At 40.5% G+C, this 16950-nt stretch overlaps 2 protein-coding genes across 2 annotated transcripts; one reads left to right on the top strand and one right to left on the bottom strand.

The window, feature by feature from the left end:
- Positions 1-1695: 1695 nt before the first annotated feature.
- On the bottom strand, positions 1696-9968 carry tmem165 (transmembrane protein 165). The gene is made up of 6 exons (XM_082525192.1): positions 9610-9968; positions 8994-9219; positions 8672-8847; positions 7805-7987; positions 7496-7601; positions 1696-5415 (listed from the first exon to the last, which is right to left on the bottom strand). The coding sequence occupies exons 1-6, from the start codon at positions 9760-9762 to the stop codon at positions 5339-5341; spliced, it is 921 nt and encodes a 306-aa protein (XP_082381318.1). The 5' UTR covers positions 9763-9968; the 3' UTR covers positions 1696-5338.
- Positions 9969-14785: 4817 nt separating this feature from the next.
- On the top strand, positions 14786-16707 carry LOC309701363 (uncharacterized protein). Its single transcript, XM_082525492.1, has 2 exons — positions 14786-15001; positions 15458-16707. Exons 1-2 carry the CDS (start codon positions 14824-14826, stop codon positions 15970-15972), a joined length of 693 nt encoding a protein of 230 aa, XP_082381618.1. The 5' UTR covers positions 14786-14823; the 3' UTR covers positions 15973-16707.
- The last annotated feature ends 243 nt before the right edge of the window (positions 16708-16950 follow it).

Genomic DNA, 16950 nt, shown 5'->3' on the forward strand with positions numbered 1-16950 from the left:
TATTAGAGTGTAGTGTTCACAAAGGGGAAACCCTACCCGATAGCATACGTTTATTTAGAAAGTCAGTTTTGTTCTAGGCCACCTTGAATCCAGCCATTTTCAGAAGACGGAGTCAGTTGTACAGAGTGCTTCAAAGCACTGAAAAGTGAACATTTTATTCCACTGTTCCCAGTTTGTGCAGTACAGCATAGAAAACCCAAGCAAGCATCGAGTGTCAATAGAAAGCGCCTCTACTCTTATTTACTGTTTATTGCTCGAGGATAGAGGAGCCTATCATGATTTGGCACAAGCAGCAGCTTTTCTTAAAGGTTGATGCTGCTCAGGTTGGATTAGGCTGGGAGGAAAATCAACTGTCACATCAACAGCTACAGTTTCTACCACGATAATACCTCTGGGCACTTATGATTCTTCAGTCTAACTAGGCTGTTAATGTCTGAAAGTTCATTATTCAAAACTTCAAATACATTTGGCCTTTTTTCTTTGAATTATTTCTGTGACTTATCATTTATCATTGGCCACATGTAACTACCATTTTCATTAACCTTCATACTGCAGATGGGACCAGATGAAGAATATAGATTTGTATATTTGTCTTGACTTGGAGAAACAATGCTTCAAAGTATCTTCCTTATCTCACAAATCACCTTTTTTTTTTAAACTTAAAATGATAACGGAACAATAATTTTACAAGATTTATCTGTATCTGATTTAGTAAGTTCCCTAAATTACTGTCAAGTACAGAAAAGAGTGAAAGCGAACGTACAGAATGCACCTTTATGATCCCAGATCCCACAAATGATGACAGAACCATTCTGAGTTAATTATTCAATCTCTTTCTTCAGGACAACTCTAAATAAATAATAAAATCCAAATCCGGGACATTAAACTATTAGACATTCTCGCTTGCTATCTCACCAGCCCCCTGTCAGTGCAAAAGAAAAAAACAAAGCAAAAAGCGCTTGTATAAACTGCCTCCTTGTTTTTAAAACCCACAAATTACATTTTCATTGAATCTCCAATACCTGCTTGCTCCACTGTGATGATTCTGTGCTGCATAAATTGGATTATAATTGGACCTCGTAGTCCTAATTTTCCACATGGCATTTCTCTCCCTCCTCCTTTAAAATCAGTGATCATACTACAACAGATCAGTGTTTGAGTAAGACAACCGCTATCTCCTGTTACGAATTTCTGTAGAGTGGACCTCGTCCTGTGCTGCATGCAAGCAGCACATGCCTACAAGAATGTATTCAGTGTCATTAACGTGGGGACTTCATTTTTCATGAGGAGGCGTATGCCTGTGGGAGGCTTTGCACATTGTAAGATAGGAAATACAGTAAATAAGAGAACTTAATTATTTTTCTATGTGTGGTATAAACTTTATGGAACACACATATATATATATATATATATATATATATATATATATATATATATATATATATATATATATATATATATATATATATATATATATATATATGAGAAATCAAATAATCTAACTTTTAATGTGCAAAAAAGACAATAATAGAGGTTTGATAAACATTTGAAGGATTTAAACTAACTGTGACATAGACACAAAGACCCCAGAAAGTGCTGGTTAACACTTGGAATCAAATTAAAAGTGTGTGTATATATATATCCATATATATATATATATATATATATATATATATACACATACTTTTATGTATATTTCTTTTCAGTCTTTATTCAGTGTTTATACTGAGTCTTTCCCTGCCAATTAAGCAATAGTGATTTTTAAAAAAAAAACAAAAAAACAACCCACAATGACCAATTTATATATATATATGTATAAGGGCAACTTGGGCTTTTAAAGTTATCTGTGGGTCACTGGCAAGTCTCAAAAACAAGTGGGGGAAATGTTGTCCAGGGAAACCTCAGGACACAAACCCTAAATCAAAGAACACAGTGAATTATGTTCAGTGTTGTGTAGTTCTGATGAAACTCGGTGTTCTCTCTCTCTCTCTCTGCTTTCAGTTCATATTTTTGTGGCTTTTTTTTGGTGGTTTGGCTCAAGTAATTAACTGCTGCAAAGCGCTCAATAGCAAAAAACAACATTAAATCTTTCATGACTACATCCCACACAATGTGGTCACACCCTGATTGATGACGGGAGCAGGACTTTTGAACTCCTGTAATGACGTCAGTAGTTCAGGTTTGACCAGAAGATCCAACTTCTGATTTAACTTTGGTAACACATCTGAGTATGAATTGAAATCTTTGGTTACATTTGAGATAAAAAATACACCCTTTGTAAAGAGTTTTAAGTCATGTCTTTTTGAGTTGTTAATTAACCTCTCTCACTACATTATAGGCAAGTCTGATCACGTGCAGATATGAATTAATATATTTAATCGTTATGTGAAGCTGAAAAATACATATGCATGGATTGTTTACTTCAAGCAGAATATTTGAGTTACAAATTGGCAAAACTAATATCTAACTCTAAAACAATCAACTCAATTCAGAGCAGTTAATCTCTTAATCATCAATAAATGCATCTATTACAACTTTATAACCACATAATAGAACCTATTCCAGTTTTCTTTCTAAAAAGCTTTAAGAGTTTGTAGTGAATGCTAAGGCTTCCAGTTTGTTCTTCTATGAAGCACAACTGGGAAATGTTGCACTAAGCATCCACTACTGACACCTGCTGTTTGTTATTAGGTTAAACACCTCAGCTCAACTTTAATTACTGATTATATCCAACATTTAGAAATTGTACACATTAGCATTTTATTGCACTCCAGTGTTATAAAGACACTTAAAGATGACCTATTGTGCTGATTTCCAGCTTCATTGTTTTTTGGTAAATTCTTTAACAACATTACCGTAGCTTTGCATGACTCAAAGTTCAAAATAATCCGTTTACATTTCATACTGGATGTTGGTGCAACCCCTCAGTACATCCACTGTCTGAAACCACTCATTGTAGCGCTCATCCCTCTGCTTTTCTGATTTGCTGCCCTTAGCAAACAAAGTTTGAACAGCGTGAGATGTGACGTGTTAAGAATAATTAATACTTATTCTCACTGACGACATAAAGGCATGAAAACTTGTTTCAACCACTGAAAAAAAAATTTTTTTTTTGCCATCCATAAATCATTAAGTTGGTATATGTATGTTTATTTCAAAGGGACAATGCATATTAATTAACATGAGCACTAAAATTAATCTTGTAAATAGCCAGATGGATTAATTTTCATCTGTAGTCCCTGCCAGGTTGATGGCATATTAAATGAATCAACAAAACCAAACCCCAAAGTTTGACTTATGGATGTCATTTTTCCACCCATGCAGTGTCTGAAATAAACTTCCATATACAGAGCAAAGTGGAAAAAATACTCTAAAATGAGCTTTAGTCACTGTATCAGTAAATAGATGACAGTAATATGATGAAAAGTATAATGGGTATCCTTTAAGGTGACTTGCATTAATTTCTTGAGCCAAATTATTCATGGACCTCAACATAACCCTTATGAGGCAAATATGTCGATCTTTTGCTCCCCTTGGATTCAAAAATAAATCTGTGTGAATCATCTTTGGTGCTGTTCCTATAATTGACTCTGTATTCCTCCTCACCACTCAACTCAAACACGGCACTAAATGTTAGTTTAGAAATCAGACAACACATGAAACTTTTAATGATCTTTTTTTTTTTTTTTTTAAAGACTTATAGGCATTTCAAAGAACCTGTATTACAAACAGAAGTAGTTCACAGCCTGTCAAATATTGACAACACAGCTTTAGCCTATTCACTTAAAAAAATATTTCCATTGCTTGTACAGTAATATCATCCACCCTTTGTCAATACATATGCCTAGAAAGGAAAAAGAAAAGGAAGCTAAATAAATACGTACCATTTAAAAATGAAGGGTGAAATTTAGGTCTAAATTAAGTTAGGTCGAGCTGTCACCGCAGATCCAACACACCTAAGAGAAGTGGCTTCTACTGCAAGTCTTGTGTAGGATAAATAATTTTTGTACCTGATGTAGTCCTCTTTACAATCTGTCTCAGTAACTGAGGTTCATGCTGGAAATGGCTTTAATCGCAGAGGAAGACTGAACCTGTCAGGGTGACTCCTGGCCCTTTCTTCAACCTAATCCCACGCCTTGTTCACCGTTACCGTCTGATACCATTATGAGTAAATACGATTATCATTTCTGAAGAGGTTCACGTGAACTGTAGATAAACCCAGGATGCTGACATTCAAATACAGGTAAGTAGAGGTATTCTAGTGGTTCAGGTCTCTGTAAAGGACTGCTCTTATGTGAAACTAGAGGGAAAAAAAAATCTTGTATTTACAAAAGAAAAAAAAAAAAAAATCTTAGTGTAAGTCAGATCACAGAAACTGTTGCTATAAATGTGCAGCTGGTTCTGGTTTTGGTGTTTTTCCCTCTGAAGTAAACAAGCTCTGTGACAATCCGCAGAACACCAGACGGGGATATGCTCTACAGCTGTCCCACATCTGACATGTAGCAGCAGTAAATAGTACTCGAGACATGCTCACACCGTTGGAATTAATCTGTGTGGTAACCACAGGGGAGCTATCTGGATAGTGTGATGTTAGCTGTGCCATTTGCACACTGGTCCAATCTGACAGAGAATCTGAATGCACTGTCACATGCACCTCTGTAAGGTGTGCGTTTAAAAAAAACGAAGAAGCTAATAACAGATAGTGGAAACAACAGTAACACCAGCCTCAACTGCTGTACTTGGGAGGAAACTGGCAGCTCATATTCTGCCAAAAGTCACCTGACAGCAAAGGGGCTCATTCTTAACATTTAAAATAGACATTAAAAACGGAAAAGATTTTTTAAATGGACTAAGTTCCTTTGCTGAGATATTACTATGAGGAAAGTTGGCTTCAGTTTCTGAGCCACCTGTAGAACGTTATAGGGCAGCAATCTGCAACAATCTAGTTTTCTCTCACACACCGTGTGAAAAGAATACAAGTTTTAAAGAGTGTGACAAAGTCCTCCCTCCTTTCTAAGCTCGCACCTGTTAATCAGGCCTCTGTGATTCAGTCTTTCCTTCACTAGACGAGATGAAGATGAAACACACCTTGTAAGCAGTCAACAAACACATTTCCCATGAGGTTTGGATGCCACCTACAGGTTGTTAATTAACCTCTGAGAAATCCAACTGATTCACAGATCACAAAGGAACAGAGACGTTCAAGGAAAGGAAGACAGGACTCCAACTCTTTGTTGAGTCCTTTAGACTAAGAGGGTCGAAACTAAAATGCATCTACAGCAACTTGATCAAATGTTACGAGTATTTACAGAGTGAACCTGAAAGTCTTTTCTCCAATTTAAGGTCCAGTTTCTGGTGTGATGAACAGGGCAGACAAGGCAAATGCCAGAAAAACAATTCCTCCAATGATTGTAACTACAGAAACAAAACAAGAAAACAAATGTCAGTTAAGCAAAGATTTTCAGTTTAAACAAGGCAGATTTATTTGACGCTAAACTGGTTTCTTTATTTTTTTGATCTTTTAAATCTGATATAGCTATATGAACAAACTACTGAATCTTTCTGTGAAGCCCCATCATGGGTCATCTTGAGGTTTTTGTAGCAAATGTGAATTTACCAGTAATTTTCATGATGGTAAAACCAAATGATTACAGCATTGCATCACTAGGAAGGACTCCCAGGAGTCTCAGCATTCCTGCGAGGGAAGTTAGGGGAGGGCAAATGGTCCAATATCGTCACAGACCATGTCAAGAAAATTTTAAATGAATCATATTAGGTGGAGGCAGCAGACTGAAGTCTTAGAAATAGGAGTGTCAATGGTGCAGAATCCAAACTAAAAGTGACTTTGAAATAGGTCTGCAAATAAGGATTCATTTAGTAATTAAGTATTCTATTGATTAGTCCATCGATTAACTGAGCAATCAGATAAGAACTTATTAATGAGCAATAATAAATATTCAAAAGAGGGGGAAACCCCCCCGCAACAGTTCTTTCAAAATATACTGCTCGTGGGTTTCCATTTTATATAACGGCATCTGTCAAAAAACACCTAAACCCTTTAATTAGTAATATTTTATCTTCTGGATGAGGTAGGTTTCATGTGTATGTGTTTGTCTGCATCTGTGTGTCTGCATGTTTGAGTGTGTTAGTGAATGAATGGGGTTGTATCTGTAAGCCTTTAAAGGACCATGCGTTGGCTGAAGTTTGTCCTATGCTATTATGAAAAATTTTCGTGCTGCTGAAAACAAGATGTTATGATGGTGCAGATGTTAATAATGACATGTTAATAATAAGTCAGTGTCTGACTTAACAGCCACAGGTCAGCAAACTTTATATATATATATATATATATATTTTAAAATATTAACATGTGTATTCATATTTAATTTCACTTTAAATCTGAAAGACAAATTTGTGAAAGCCTTGAAATATTGTCTAAACACCCCATGCCCTCCTTTAGACTCCCTCCTGCTTGTTTCAGGAATCATTATGATACAAAATGGGACGGTTTTCGTCAGGCTTCAGCCGGCTGCCTAATTTTAAACATGGTATCAGGCCAAGTTAACAGCTCATTTGGATATTTTAATGCAACTTCTGTAGCTTTACTATAGATTTTCACTGTATAAAACAAAAGCTTGGAGTTCATTGATTGGATGGTTTGATGAAGACTCCCATTAGCTTTTTCCCAGTAAAGGTTTTAATGGTGACCACAAGAACAGCGCTGCTGTTTTGGACACTAGAAAAACGTTTTCTTTCACTCTAACTGAGGTCACCATCTCAGTAACGACTCCCCCTCTTTGCTCTTCACCGTGCGTGTAGACAGACTCCATGTTAAACATCATCATCATCACTGCTGCTGTTGTGTTATTATACTCTTGTTGAAAAACATGGGCCTAATACTGACATATTTTATTCACATGCCTGCTCCTAGATACGTTTCTAATGAAAGTGTTAGTGGTGAAACGCTCATGTTTACATGGAGATGACTGAGCGCCACACAGCCGTGTGTTAAACAAAGGAGAAAATTTGTGTCGAAGATTTTCTTTAAATCGTCTGGTTATTTGAATTATTCAATGAGTCATTACAGCTCTACTTTGAAAGTTTTTACTTTACTTTTTATTTTTAGACTGCACTCTACAAATACCTACTTGATTTTTTAAAAATAAAAATGCATTTCAATCATTGTAAAACGTGGGCTGTAAATTGTGTGTGTACCATTTTTGGGCAAAATGACAATTAGTTTAACAGTAGATCGCTGTTTTCTCTCTCTGTTTGTTTTTAAATCTGATCCACCTAATCCATCAAACCTTAACAGGATTGTCTACAAATATTTTGATAATTATTGTGTGTAAACAGAGCTGCCTCCAGAGGAATTCTCCCAGGAGAATAGGAACCCACTTCTCCTACCCGTCTTTTTTTTTTTTTTTTAATTAAAAAAAATAAATAAATAAATAATTTTTTATTTTATTTTATTACACAATTTAGGCCATCTTACCTGTTCTAACTGATATCTTCTGGGCAATCATTCTCCCTCCTATCACAGCCAGACCTGTGCACAGACAGTGTCCAATGGTGCCGCCCACTGCGACTCCAAATGGATCCTAAGAATAAAAAACAAAAACAGTTTATATACCATATTTTTATTTATTTTTTTACTCTTTTCTTAAATATTACCAGTGTATTAATACAGCAGCAACTAAAAGAAACAAACAGCCAATCAAAGTGAAAATGTATGGCCTCTATTTATTGTAAAATATATTACAAAGCATTAAACAGCAGCTGTCTAACAGTGAAAGTCACAAACCTCCCGGGCAGCTAGAATAATTGTAGTTAGCTGCGATCGGTCCCCCCACTCTGCGAGGAAAGTGAGAGTGAGGGATTGGATGAAGATGGGTGAGATGAAGCTGTGCCACTTTCCCTGAGGAACAGCAGTCCCTGTTCCAGCCTCCACATCTGCAGTCCCATTAGCGAGCTTAGTCCGCTGGAGCTGCACAGACAACAAGGCATGAGGTTTGAAAGACAACCCAATAGAGTACTTTCACGGCTCAGTACCTGCAAGAGGCAGGGTTCACTTACAAGGGTGCTATACTTTGATCAAAATTTTGTCATGAGGTCCTCTGTGGATGGTCCAACTATATTCCTTATAACGGATTTGTTTTGATCAAGAGGATGTAGATTTATGTCCTCTACAAGTACACCTTAGAATGCAGATCTGCACGGGAATATAATTAAGCTTGACTTTGTATGACAAACTGTCACTATTGCTAAGAGGTTCAATCAGCCATCTGTTTTTTTAATTTTTTTTTTTATTTAGTCTACAGTACAGCACTTCGATTACAGCTCATAATGGTGCCATTCAATAAGACAGCCTCAGGCAACTTTAAAGTGTCCATGTGCTCATATAGCCTGATGATAAGATCAGAATTTCCACACAACAAAAACTCACATCAGCAGCAGCAAAATGTAACTAGGTCTTCTGGGTGATTAAGTAATATGAGCCATTTGCGAATCGCTAATTACTAAGCAAAATGGTGTCAGCAGTTAGTAACTGGACCCACTCAGGAGGCGTTTCTATTACTGAATATGTAAATTATGTATGTGGACTGGAGTTGTACTACTGGACATTAAAAAATGTTGTTTTTCTAGATAGTTTATAATCAAGTTAACTTGCCTCTTCGTCCTTCTTCTTGATCTCTGCCTGCACCTCCTCCAGCTCCTCCTGACCTTCATCTGGACTCATTTTTAGCCCCTCTCTAAGCATGCGAATACCGAAGATGGCAAACAGAGCAGTGGATACATAGTATGTGTAGATTCTTGGGATGATGGTAGTGGCATAGCCAAACAGTACTATGATGTGGGAAAGAAAAAACAACAACAACAACACGTATTTGTTATTTCTCAGGATCTGATCGAAGGGTAATGCCAAAAAAACAAAACAAAACAAACAAACAAAAAAAAAAAACAGTCAAGGCCAAATCCAAAGTTTTACAAACCAGAAAGACAAGTCATGAATCCTAAGGCCAGCATAGCCCCGGCCAGCACGGTGAGGCGGTTGTAGCGCATGGCCATGATAGCAGCGATGAAAAAGGTCTTGTCTCCCAACTCAGAGACAATGATGACAGATAAAGAGGCAGCAAAGGCATGAATGAAGCCCAGGTTCCCTTTAGTGGAGACATCTTCAGAAACCACTGGGCCCGGTGGCTGGGGACTGGAGACTTTCTGCAAAGGAAATGCACACAGTGACTGTCAGCTGAGTTACACACAGTTTGTAATAAAAATCAGTATGAGGTATTCAAGTTTGCCCTTGTTGGCTGTAACACTTCGGCCACAATGTTTAAATAGGTAAACAAAACTGGCGGGGACATGACGACCTTCTCGTCGTGACACCCAAATGACTGTCACCTTAACTTTAAAGCAATTTCTTCACGATTAAAAAATTCAAGTGTAACTTTGTCCACTTCTGCTAACGTTACACCCGGAACTCTGCAAGACGTATCAGTTAGCACGAGCTCGGCTAGCCCGGGGCGCGAGGAAGAAGCGCGTCAAAGACCGCTTCCTATACATGACGATAAAACACTTAATTAGTGACAATGAAGCAAAACCTTTCACCTCTTGTGGGGGCTGTTCCGGGACAGCTTTTTGCTCCTCTTGAATAGCAGTAACACCGACCGACAAAAACAAAAACACGGCGGTGAGCGGAAACAAGACACACATCACATTTCTGCTAGCCCCACCATCTCTTCTGCCAGCCGCGCGAGGCATTATTACTTCTTCCGAAACACCGACACGACTCGATTTGCGCGCTAATTTCTCTCCCTCGTATCACTGCATGTTATCTGCAACAAAACCGTATAACTCCATATTTAGTAACCTATACAATTTGAGGTAACACACGTCACGATCAGAGAGACCGACCGGGCCAACTCAACTCATGGGGGAAGTAGAACCGTGCTGCCGCAAAGAGGAGCAACGCAGACAGATGATTGGACGTTCAAATGAATGACGTGGTTTGTAAGCTGACGCACACAGCGAAGTGCTCAGTGAATGGACAATCTCATTGTCGATCATAATGCTATTTAAATATAGTTTCATTGTTTTCTTTCAATAGTTTTGCATTGAAAAAAAAAACTTGAAAAAGGACCTTCTGTTTATTAGTTACAAATTTTCTCTTTACACTTATTCCTAAACCAATAGTTTACAGCTAGTGAAGTGTCAGTGACTTCTGGGTTGGTCCCTGATCTTCATCTTATGAGATTGTTATTTTAATAACACTTGATTCATTTAAAAGAAAAAAGAAAAAAAGAAAAAAGAAAAAACGAAAATATTTTCTCCCTGTTTTTTCTTATTCTCTGGGTCTCAGGAGGACATTACGTCCCTCTCCACTACAAGACTCTTGTTATGTCTACAAAACAGTCATATTAAAATCATCCTCAATTCTATTCTGGCGCTGTCTCCCGACTTTTCCTGACCTGATTCTGCGCGTGGACGGAGCAGCAACACAGACGACTCGACTAACGTACTACCTTAATTTCACTACAGCAGGGCACGCACACATCAATGCAACCAAACACATTTTGCTATAAATCCAGTTAATTTTAGTTAGTTTTGTGAACATTCAGTACAGTTTTAGTTAGTATTCCTTTTTGTTTTGATTTTATTACCGTTAACGCAAATTCTTTCCACTTCTACTTTTCGTTATTTCATTTGTTGTCTTTAATAATAATAATCTCCTCTGCACCCTTGAAAAAACATAATCAACATGATCAACCTTTTGCTGCTTGTTTTTTCACCATCTTATTGAATCAAATACTTCATGCTTATGTGGTTTACGACATTATATTTATCTAAACCTCCACTTTGTGTCTAAATGTTTGAAGAATTTTTGGGCTTGGTGGGGAAGGATCAATCTCAACCCGACGCAGGTGAAATTGAGCGGCAGAATAATCCCTCACACCTGTGCAACGGACCGACCGGTGGTCTACCCGGAAGGTCGAAGAAAGAAGAGCAGCCAAGGAGGAGATCGCCGCGCCAACGAAAAGGAGCGGTACCACACTGAAATTTTTGATGTGAAAGTTATGGCGCTATCACCCCCTTTGGGGATTACCTTTTTCCAGTTTTGATGATATTCCTCCCCGTTCTTTATTTTTTTTTTGCAAGTACCCCTCTTCGGTGGCGAGAAACTGTTGGTGTGATCAAGCGGGTGCTGTAAAAACAAAAGCTCAGGACAGAACAGTCACCAATCATGTACTTCATTCAAAATTAACAAATATCAAGCTTCATATTGATCCTCTGAGTGTAATGGTACATTTTAATTTGCACTTCTCAAAACTAAAAACAATATTTTCTTTATTTTACTCTTGTTCTTGTGCAGCACCACCCCTCAGCACATGCCCCTGTTATTTTATCTTACTTTTAAAATGTTGACTACTTCAAGAAAGCGCCCAAAAGACGGGGACCAGTGTTTATCATTACATATCTCCATTTTGAGTGTGGCTGTCTATCATTCCCCTCTTATTCATAGACCTCGGTGGAGGGTTTTTTGTTTGTTTTTTCTTTATTTCTCTAAAATTAATTCACTCTCTACATTGACCCACTATGGTTAATAATAACATGCTCAGTCATGAGTGGGATCAAACCTTTTCTTCACTTTAGCATTTAATATTCCCAACAATATAATGTGATACCTTAATTAAAACACAGCTACTAAAACACAATTTCCTTAATGCAAACATCAGTAGCTCAAAATTAGCAACCAAAGGGTTCAGTCTGCAGTTCACACTGCTGTGAAGCTACAGCTCTTTAGTCTCTGTCATTCTTCTGTTCTTGCAGACAAAACAAAGCAAAACAAAACATCCACCCTTCTTTTACAGGCTGGGTGAATTGTCTGTGGACATTTAATAATCCTAAAGTCGGCACCGTTTTTGTCTCAGTACCAAGTCAGTTAAAACTTTTAGTCGTCAGTCCGTCACAGTCCAGTCACATGCATACATTCACACACATTCATACCAGATATTGCTGATAATGGAGTCTCACGCGCAACCTATTCGAGGCTCCATCACCAGCAAGATGACGTCATCATTTTAAAGGAAACAGCTCCTTGTTTGTTTTTCCTTCTTTGGACTGGATTGACTCGCTGCAATCCTTTTAGGCTTCAGGATCAGTGTCCCATATAAGTGAATTTTCTCCCAAGCTCATTATAATCATGGACCACATTGTACCAAGGCAGTTGTTCTGAGGCAATTTCAGCTGTGGAGACCCTGGATAATGAGCTTGGCAGTTTACTCCCCTCCGCGCGACCCTTACCACGTTACCCTGTTTTATGATAAAGAGAATGACGACACCTATCGTGAATTATTTCGATCTGATCTTGAGGGTCAGACGTGGAATGTGCAAACACATGACATCGGACATTGGACCAGAAGGTGTAGCCGCGGCTGTGAAATTAACTGATGAACAACTGCCTTGGTACAATGTGGAAGAAAATTCAACCCCTCACATTACATTGGCGGTCCACCAAGGTCATGGTGCAGGTGATCTAGGTCCAATGGTCAGGCGAGCACTGGACGACACAGGGTGGCAAAGAACCCAAATTCCTAACTTATCTTATGCTCCAAATTGTAAAACCTATCGCATAACTTGTGCCTGTGAGGATACAGTGATCTTGGAACATAAAGAAATTTCAAAAACACATGGTGAGGAGTGTGTAGATCATCCTCACGCAGTTGCTGGACTGTCGAATCTGCCTGACAGTCTATGGTCAAAAGGGCCCACGGATGTTGGCCTAGCTAAGTGTCCTCCTGTCTTGTTCCAGCTCAAGTCACACACACCAATCAATAGACCACAGTATAAACACAAACCTGAAGCAGAGGCAGGAATTACAGAAACAATAGAAGGCCTGTTAAGGGCCGGGATGTTAGAGCCCTCTCACTCACTGTGGAACACACCAATTCTACCAGTGGAGAAACATGGAACAGGAAAATACCGTATGGCACATGATTTGAGAGCCATTAATGAAATATTGCTCTCTACTACTGCACCGGTACCAAATCCGTACACAGCTTTATCAGCTATCACATGTGACCAAAAGTGGTTCACGTGCATAGACCTGGCAAATGCATTCTTTTGTCTTCCTCTGCATGAGTCACTCAGAGACATTTTTTCATTCACATACAGAGGCCAACAACTCAGATACACACGTTTGCCACAAGGCTTTGCACTTTCTCCAGGCATTTTCAATCAGGTGCTTAAAGAAGCCCTGTCGTCATGTAATTTGCCTAATGATTGTACATTAATACAATATGTTGATGATCTTCTCATTGCAGCCCCGTCAGCAGCGGATTGTACAGCGGCATCGTTCGTTGTGTTGAATAGGTTGGCGGAATGTGGCTTTAAAGTAAGTAAAGACAAGCTGCAGTTAGTTCGCCCTGAAGTGACCTTTTTGGGCCGGGTAATCGCACACAAATCAGTGGGTTTGATGAACACACACAGAGACCAAATTTTGACACACCCAACACCGCGAACTGTGAGAGAAATGCTTTCTTTTCTTGGTTTAACAGGTTACAGCAGGCAGTTCATTCCGGATTATGCAGGCAAAACTGCCCCTTTAAGGGGCCTAATGAAGCAAGTTGGTGTTCGAAACTTTAAGGCTGAGTTGCCTTGGACGCCTGAAGCTGAAGCCGCATTTATTAGGGTAAAACAGGATTTGTCAAGGGCCTCAGATTTAGCCACACCCAATTATGATGAGCCATTCTATTTGGATGTTTCTGAAACAAACTCAATTGTAAATGGAGTGTTGTTTCAGAAAAGGGGGGGGGGGGGGGGGGTAGAGAAGTGCTCATGTATGTTAGTGTAAAACTACATCCAACAGAAGCAAAGCATCCTACATGCACACAACATGCAGCAGGGGTCGCTAGAATTATCCAAAAAACAGCACATGTAGTGAGAGAACACCCACTAAAAATACTCACTACACATAGCATAGTGGCATACGTGAATTCACAAGCATTTTGTATGTCACCACGGGCACAACAGAGACTGAGCAAAGTCTTAGAGGCCCCAAATTTGACATTCACACATGAAGGAATTAACATGGCAGATTTAATGGGTGTAGGGGAACCACATGACTGCGCCAAAAGAGCACAGATTGAGGAAAAGATTAGAGAGGACCTGAAGGCCGAACCCATACCGGGAGCTGAGGACTGGTTCACCGATGGATGTTGCCACCGAGACGAAGGAGGACTGAAAGCAGGGTATGCGGTGGTCTGCAGAGTAGAAGGAGATTATCAGGTCAGAGAGTCAGGAAGGATTGAGGGAAAGCAGTCGGCCCAGAGAGCTGAAGTGATAGCCTTAGCTCGAGCTTTGAGACTAGCCAAGAACAGGAGAGTGAACATCTACACCGATTCGGCATATGCGTTTGGAGCAGCGCATGTGGAGCTGCCTCAGTGGAAAAGAGCAGGATTCAGAACAGCAACCAATGCACCTATTTCCCACAAACATGAAATGGAGGAACTGGAAAAGGCCTTGGCTGACCCAGAGGAGGTGAGCATTATAAAATGCAAAGCTCACTCCCAAGGAACCAGCATGGTGGAAAAAGGAAACCAGAGAGCAGACGAAGCCGCAAAGGAGGCCGCAGGCTACAAAGGACAGAAACAAATGATACAGGTAACCCCAGAAGAGGAGAGATCTGTTGACTTGATTGAGGAAGTTAAACGGGCCCAGGAGGAGGCATCCCCAGAGGAAAAGGGGGTGTGGAAAAACAAAGGAGCCTGGCAGGATGGACATTTGTGGAGGGGACCAGACGGGCGCCCCGTGCTGACAGCCAAAATGGCAGAACAGAAGGTGGATGAAGCCCACGGACTTGCCCACGTGGGGAGAGCCCAGATGGAAAGAAATTTGTGTCATTGGTGGCATCCTGAGCTGCGAGGAATAATAAGGGAGAAGGCCAGGATGTGCTTAATCTGTGGGGCACACAATCCTAAGCCAGCAGTAAAACCGGAAGTGGGTAAGTTTCGGCCCCCTGAGAGGCCGGGAGAGGAGATTGTTGTTGATTTCACTGATATGATTGATTCCGGGCCGGGCGGTGTAAGATATTTGTTAGTGTGTGTTGACGCTTTGACCGGCTGGCCAGAGGCCTGGGCTACAAAAAAGGAGGATGCTAAGACTGTCATTAAGTGTTTAATCAATCATTACATTCCCCGTCATGGGTTCCCGAAAAGAATTAGATCAGATAATGGAACCCATTTTAAAAATCAAGATTTGGAAAAAGTAGAAAAAATGTTGGGCGTCCAGCATAAATTTGGAACGGTCTATCATCCTCAGTCTCAGGGGAAAGTAGAAAGAATGAACCTAAATTTGAAAAACAAATTGGCAAAAATCTGCGCGCAAACAGGGCTAAATTGGGTCGCAGCCCTGCCGGTTGCGTTGATGACCATAAGATGTTCTGTTAATCAATCCACAGGTTTTACACCATACGAGCTGCAAACCGGGAGACAGTTTCCGGCACCTTGGACGGTGGGCTCGGTTGAACGGGACAAAAAGGGGAACCGGTCCCACGCAGACTACTGGAACGAGCTAAAGGCGCTAGTGTCCAGTTTCACGAAACAGGCGGCTTGTAAAGGGCCCACAGGCGAAGGAGAGGTCCCGGACGCGAAAACAGTGTGGCTGAGAGTCATCAAACGAAAGTGGAAGGAGCCCCGCTGGACTGGTCCATATGAGGTATCGGCTCGGACGGCGACAGCGGTCCAACTGAAGGGGAAAGGCGACACCTGGTATCACTGGACGCAGTGCGCGGCTGCGCACGAGGGCTTGGTGGGGAAGGATCAATCTCAACCCGACGCAGGTGAAATTGAGCGGCAGAATAATCCCTCACACCTGTGCAACGGACCGACCGGTGGTCTACCCGGAAGGTCGAAGAAAGAAGAGCAGCCAAGGAGGAGATCGCCGCGCCAACGAAAAGGAGCGGTACCACACTGAACACCTAAAACAAGAGAGAGGCTCTGATAAAGGGCTTTGAACTTTTTACTACACCATAACATTCACATACCACCATGCCATCACAACAATTAGACACTGGTGATGAAAGAAGAGTTTCAAAAGCCATCACAATGTTCAAAATTATTATGAGTTTGATGTTAACTATGTTGCTAATCATGGCTATTTGTTTTTTGATTTGTTTGTTGCAGACCGACCCGGGAAACCAGTCTGAGCACGGAGGCCATGCCAGTCCGGCGTTGTTTGATACACCAAGTACATCACGCGTGGTCCATAGTGATTTAAGGTTGCGGGCAAGAGTGAAGCGCGAGGTCTCTGGTAAAAAGGATGAGTGTCTCAGCACATATGGTGGTTTAGAATTAGATTATGTTATTGGCTCCACAACTTCCTTTACGTTTGATCTGTGTGATGTTGTTAATTGCAGGGACGTCGGCAGTGCTTGGAGGGGATACAATGTGTGGGTCTGTTGGGATTATTCAGTGAGTACGCACTGCGAGAGGGGAAATCGTCCTTATGACAGCTGGTGCCGTAATTGGGACCAGGTAAGGGGTTACACTGGGCAAAATTGGGAACCGTTAGAATCAGGATCAGAAAACGGGCTTAAACTACAGAGGGATTTTAGCCCCTCTGGAAACGCGTTAACTTTATCATTGGGGAATTGGCATCGTAAACAATCTATGTATTTAATTTTGGGGGTGGAAATAGCGGGGGTTGATCCAAAAGGGTTAATTAAGGTTAATTTCCTAGAAAAAACTAATCGCGTACCGTCAGGTAGAGAAGACATGACAACTCGTGTGTTTGCCAGCCCCACCAGCTCTGTTGCATCTTTTACAGGGCAGGAGGGGAGCGGGTCGTCGGAAGCTACACCAGAGGAGCACGAACCAAGGGAGAGGCGAGTAGTGTCGGTGGACTACACCACCCTGAAACCTCAGGATTTGATTGAACACGCTACCGGGTTCA

This window comes from Aulonocara stuartgranti, assembly GCF_965226115.1.
Source record: "Aulonocara stuartgranti genome assembly, chromosome: 23".
NCBI lineage: Eukaryota > Metazoa > Chordata > Actinopteri > Cichliformes > Cichlidae > Aulonocara > Aulonocara stuartgranti.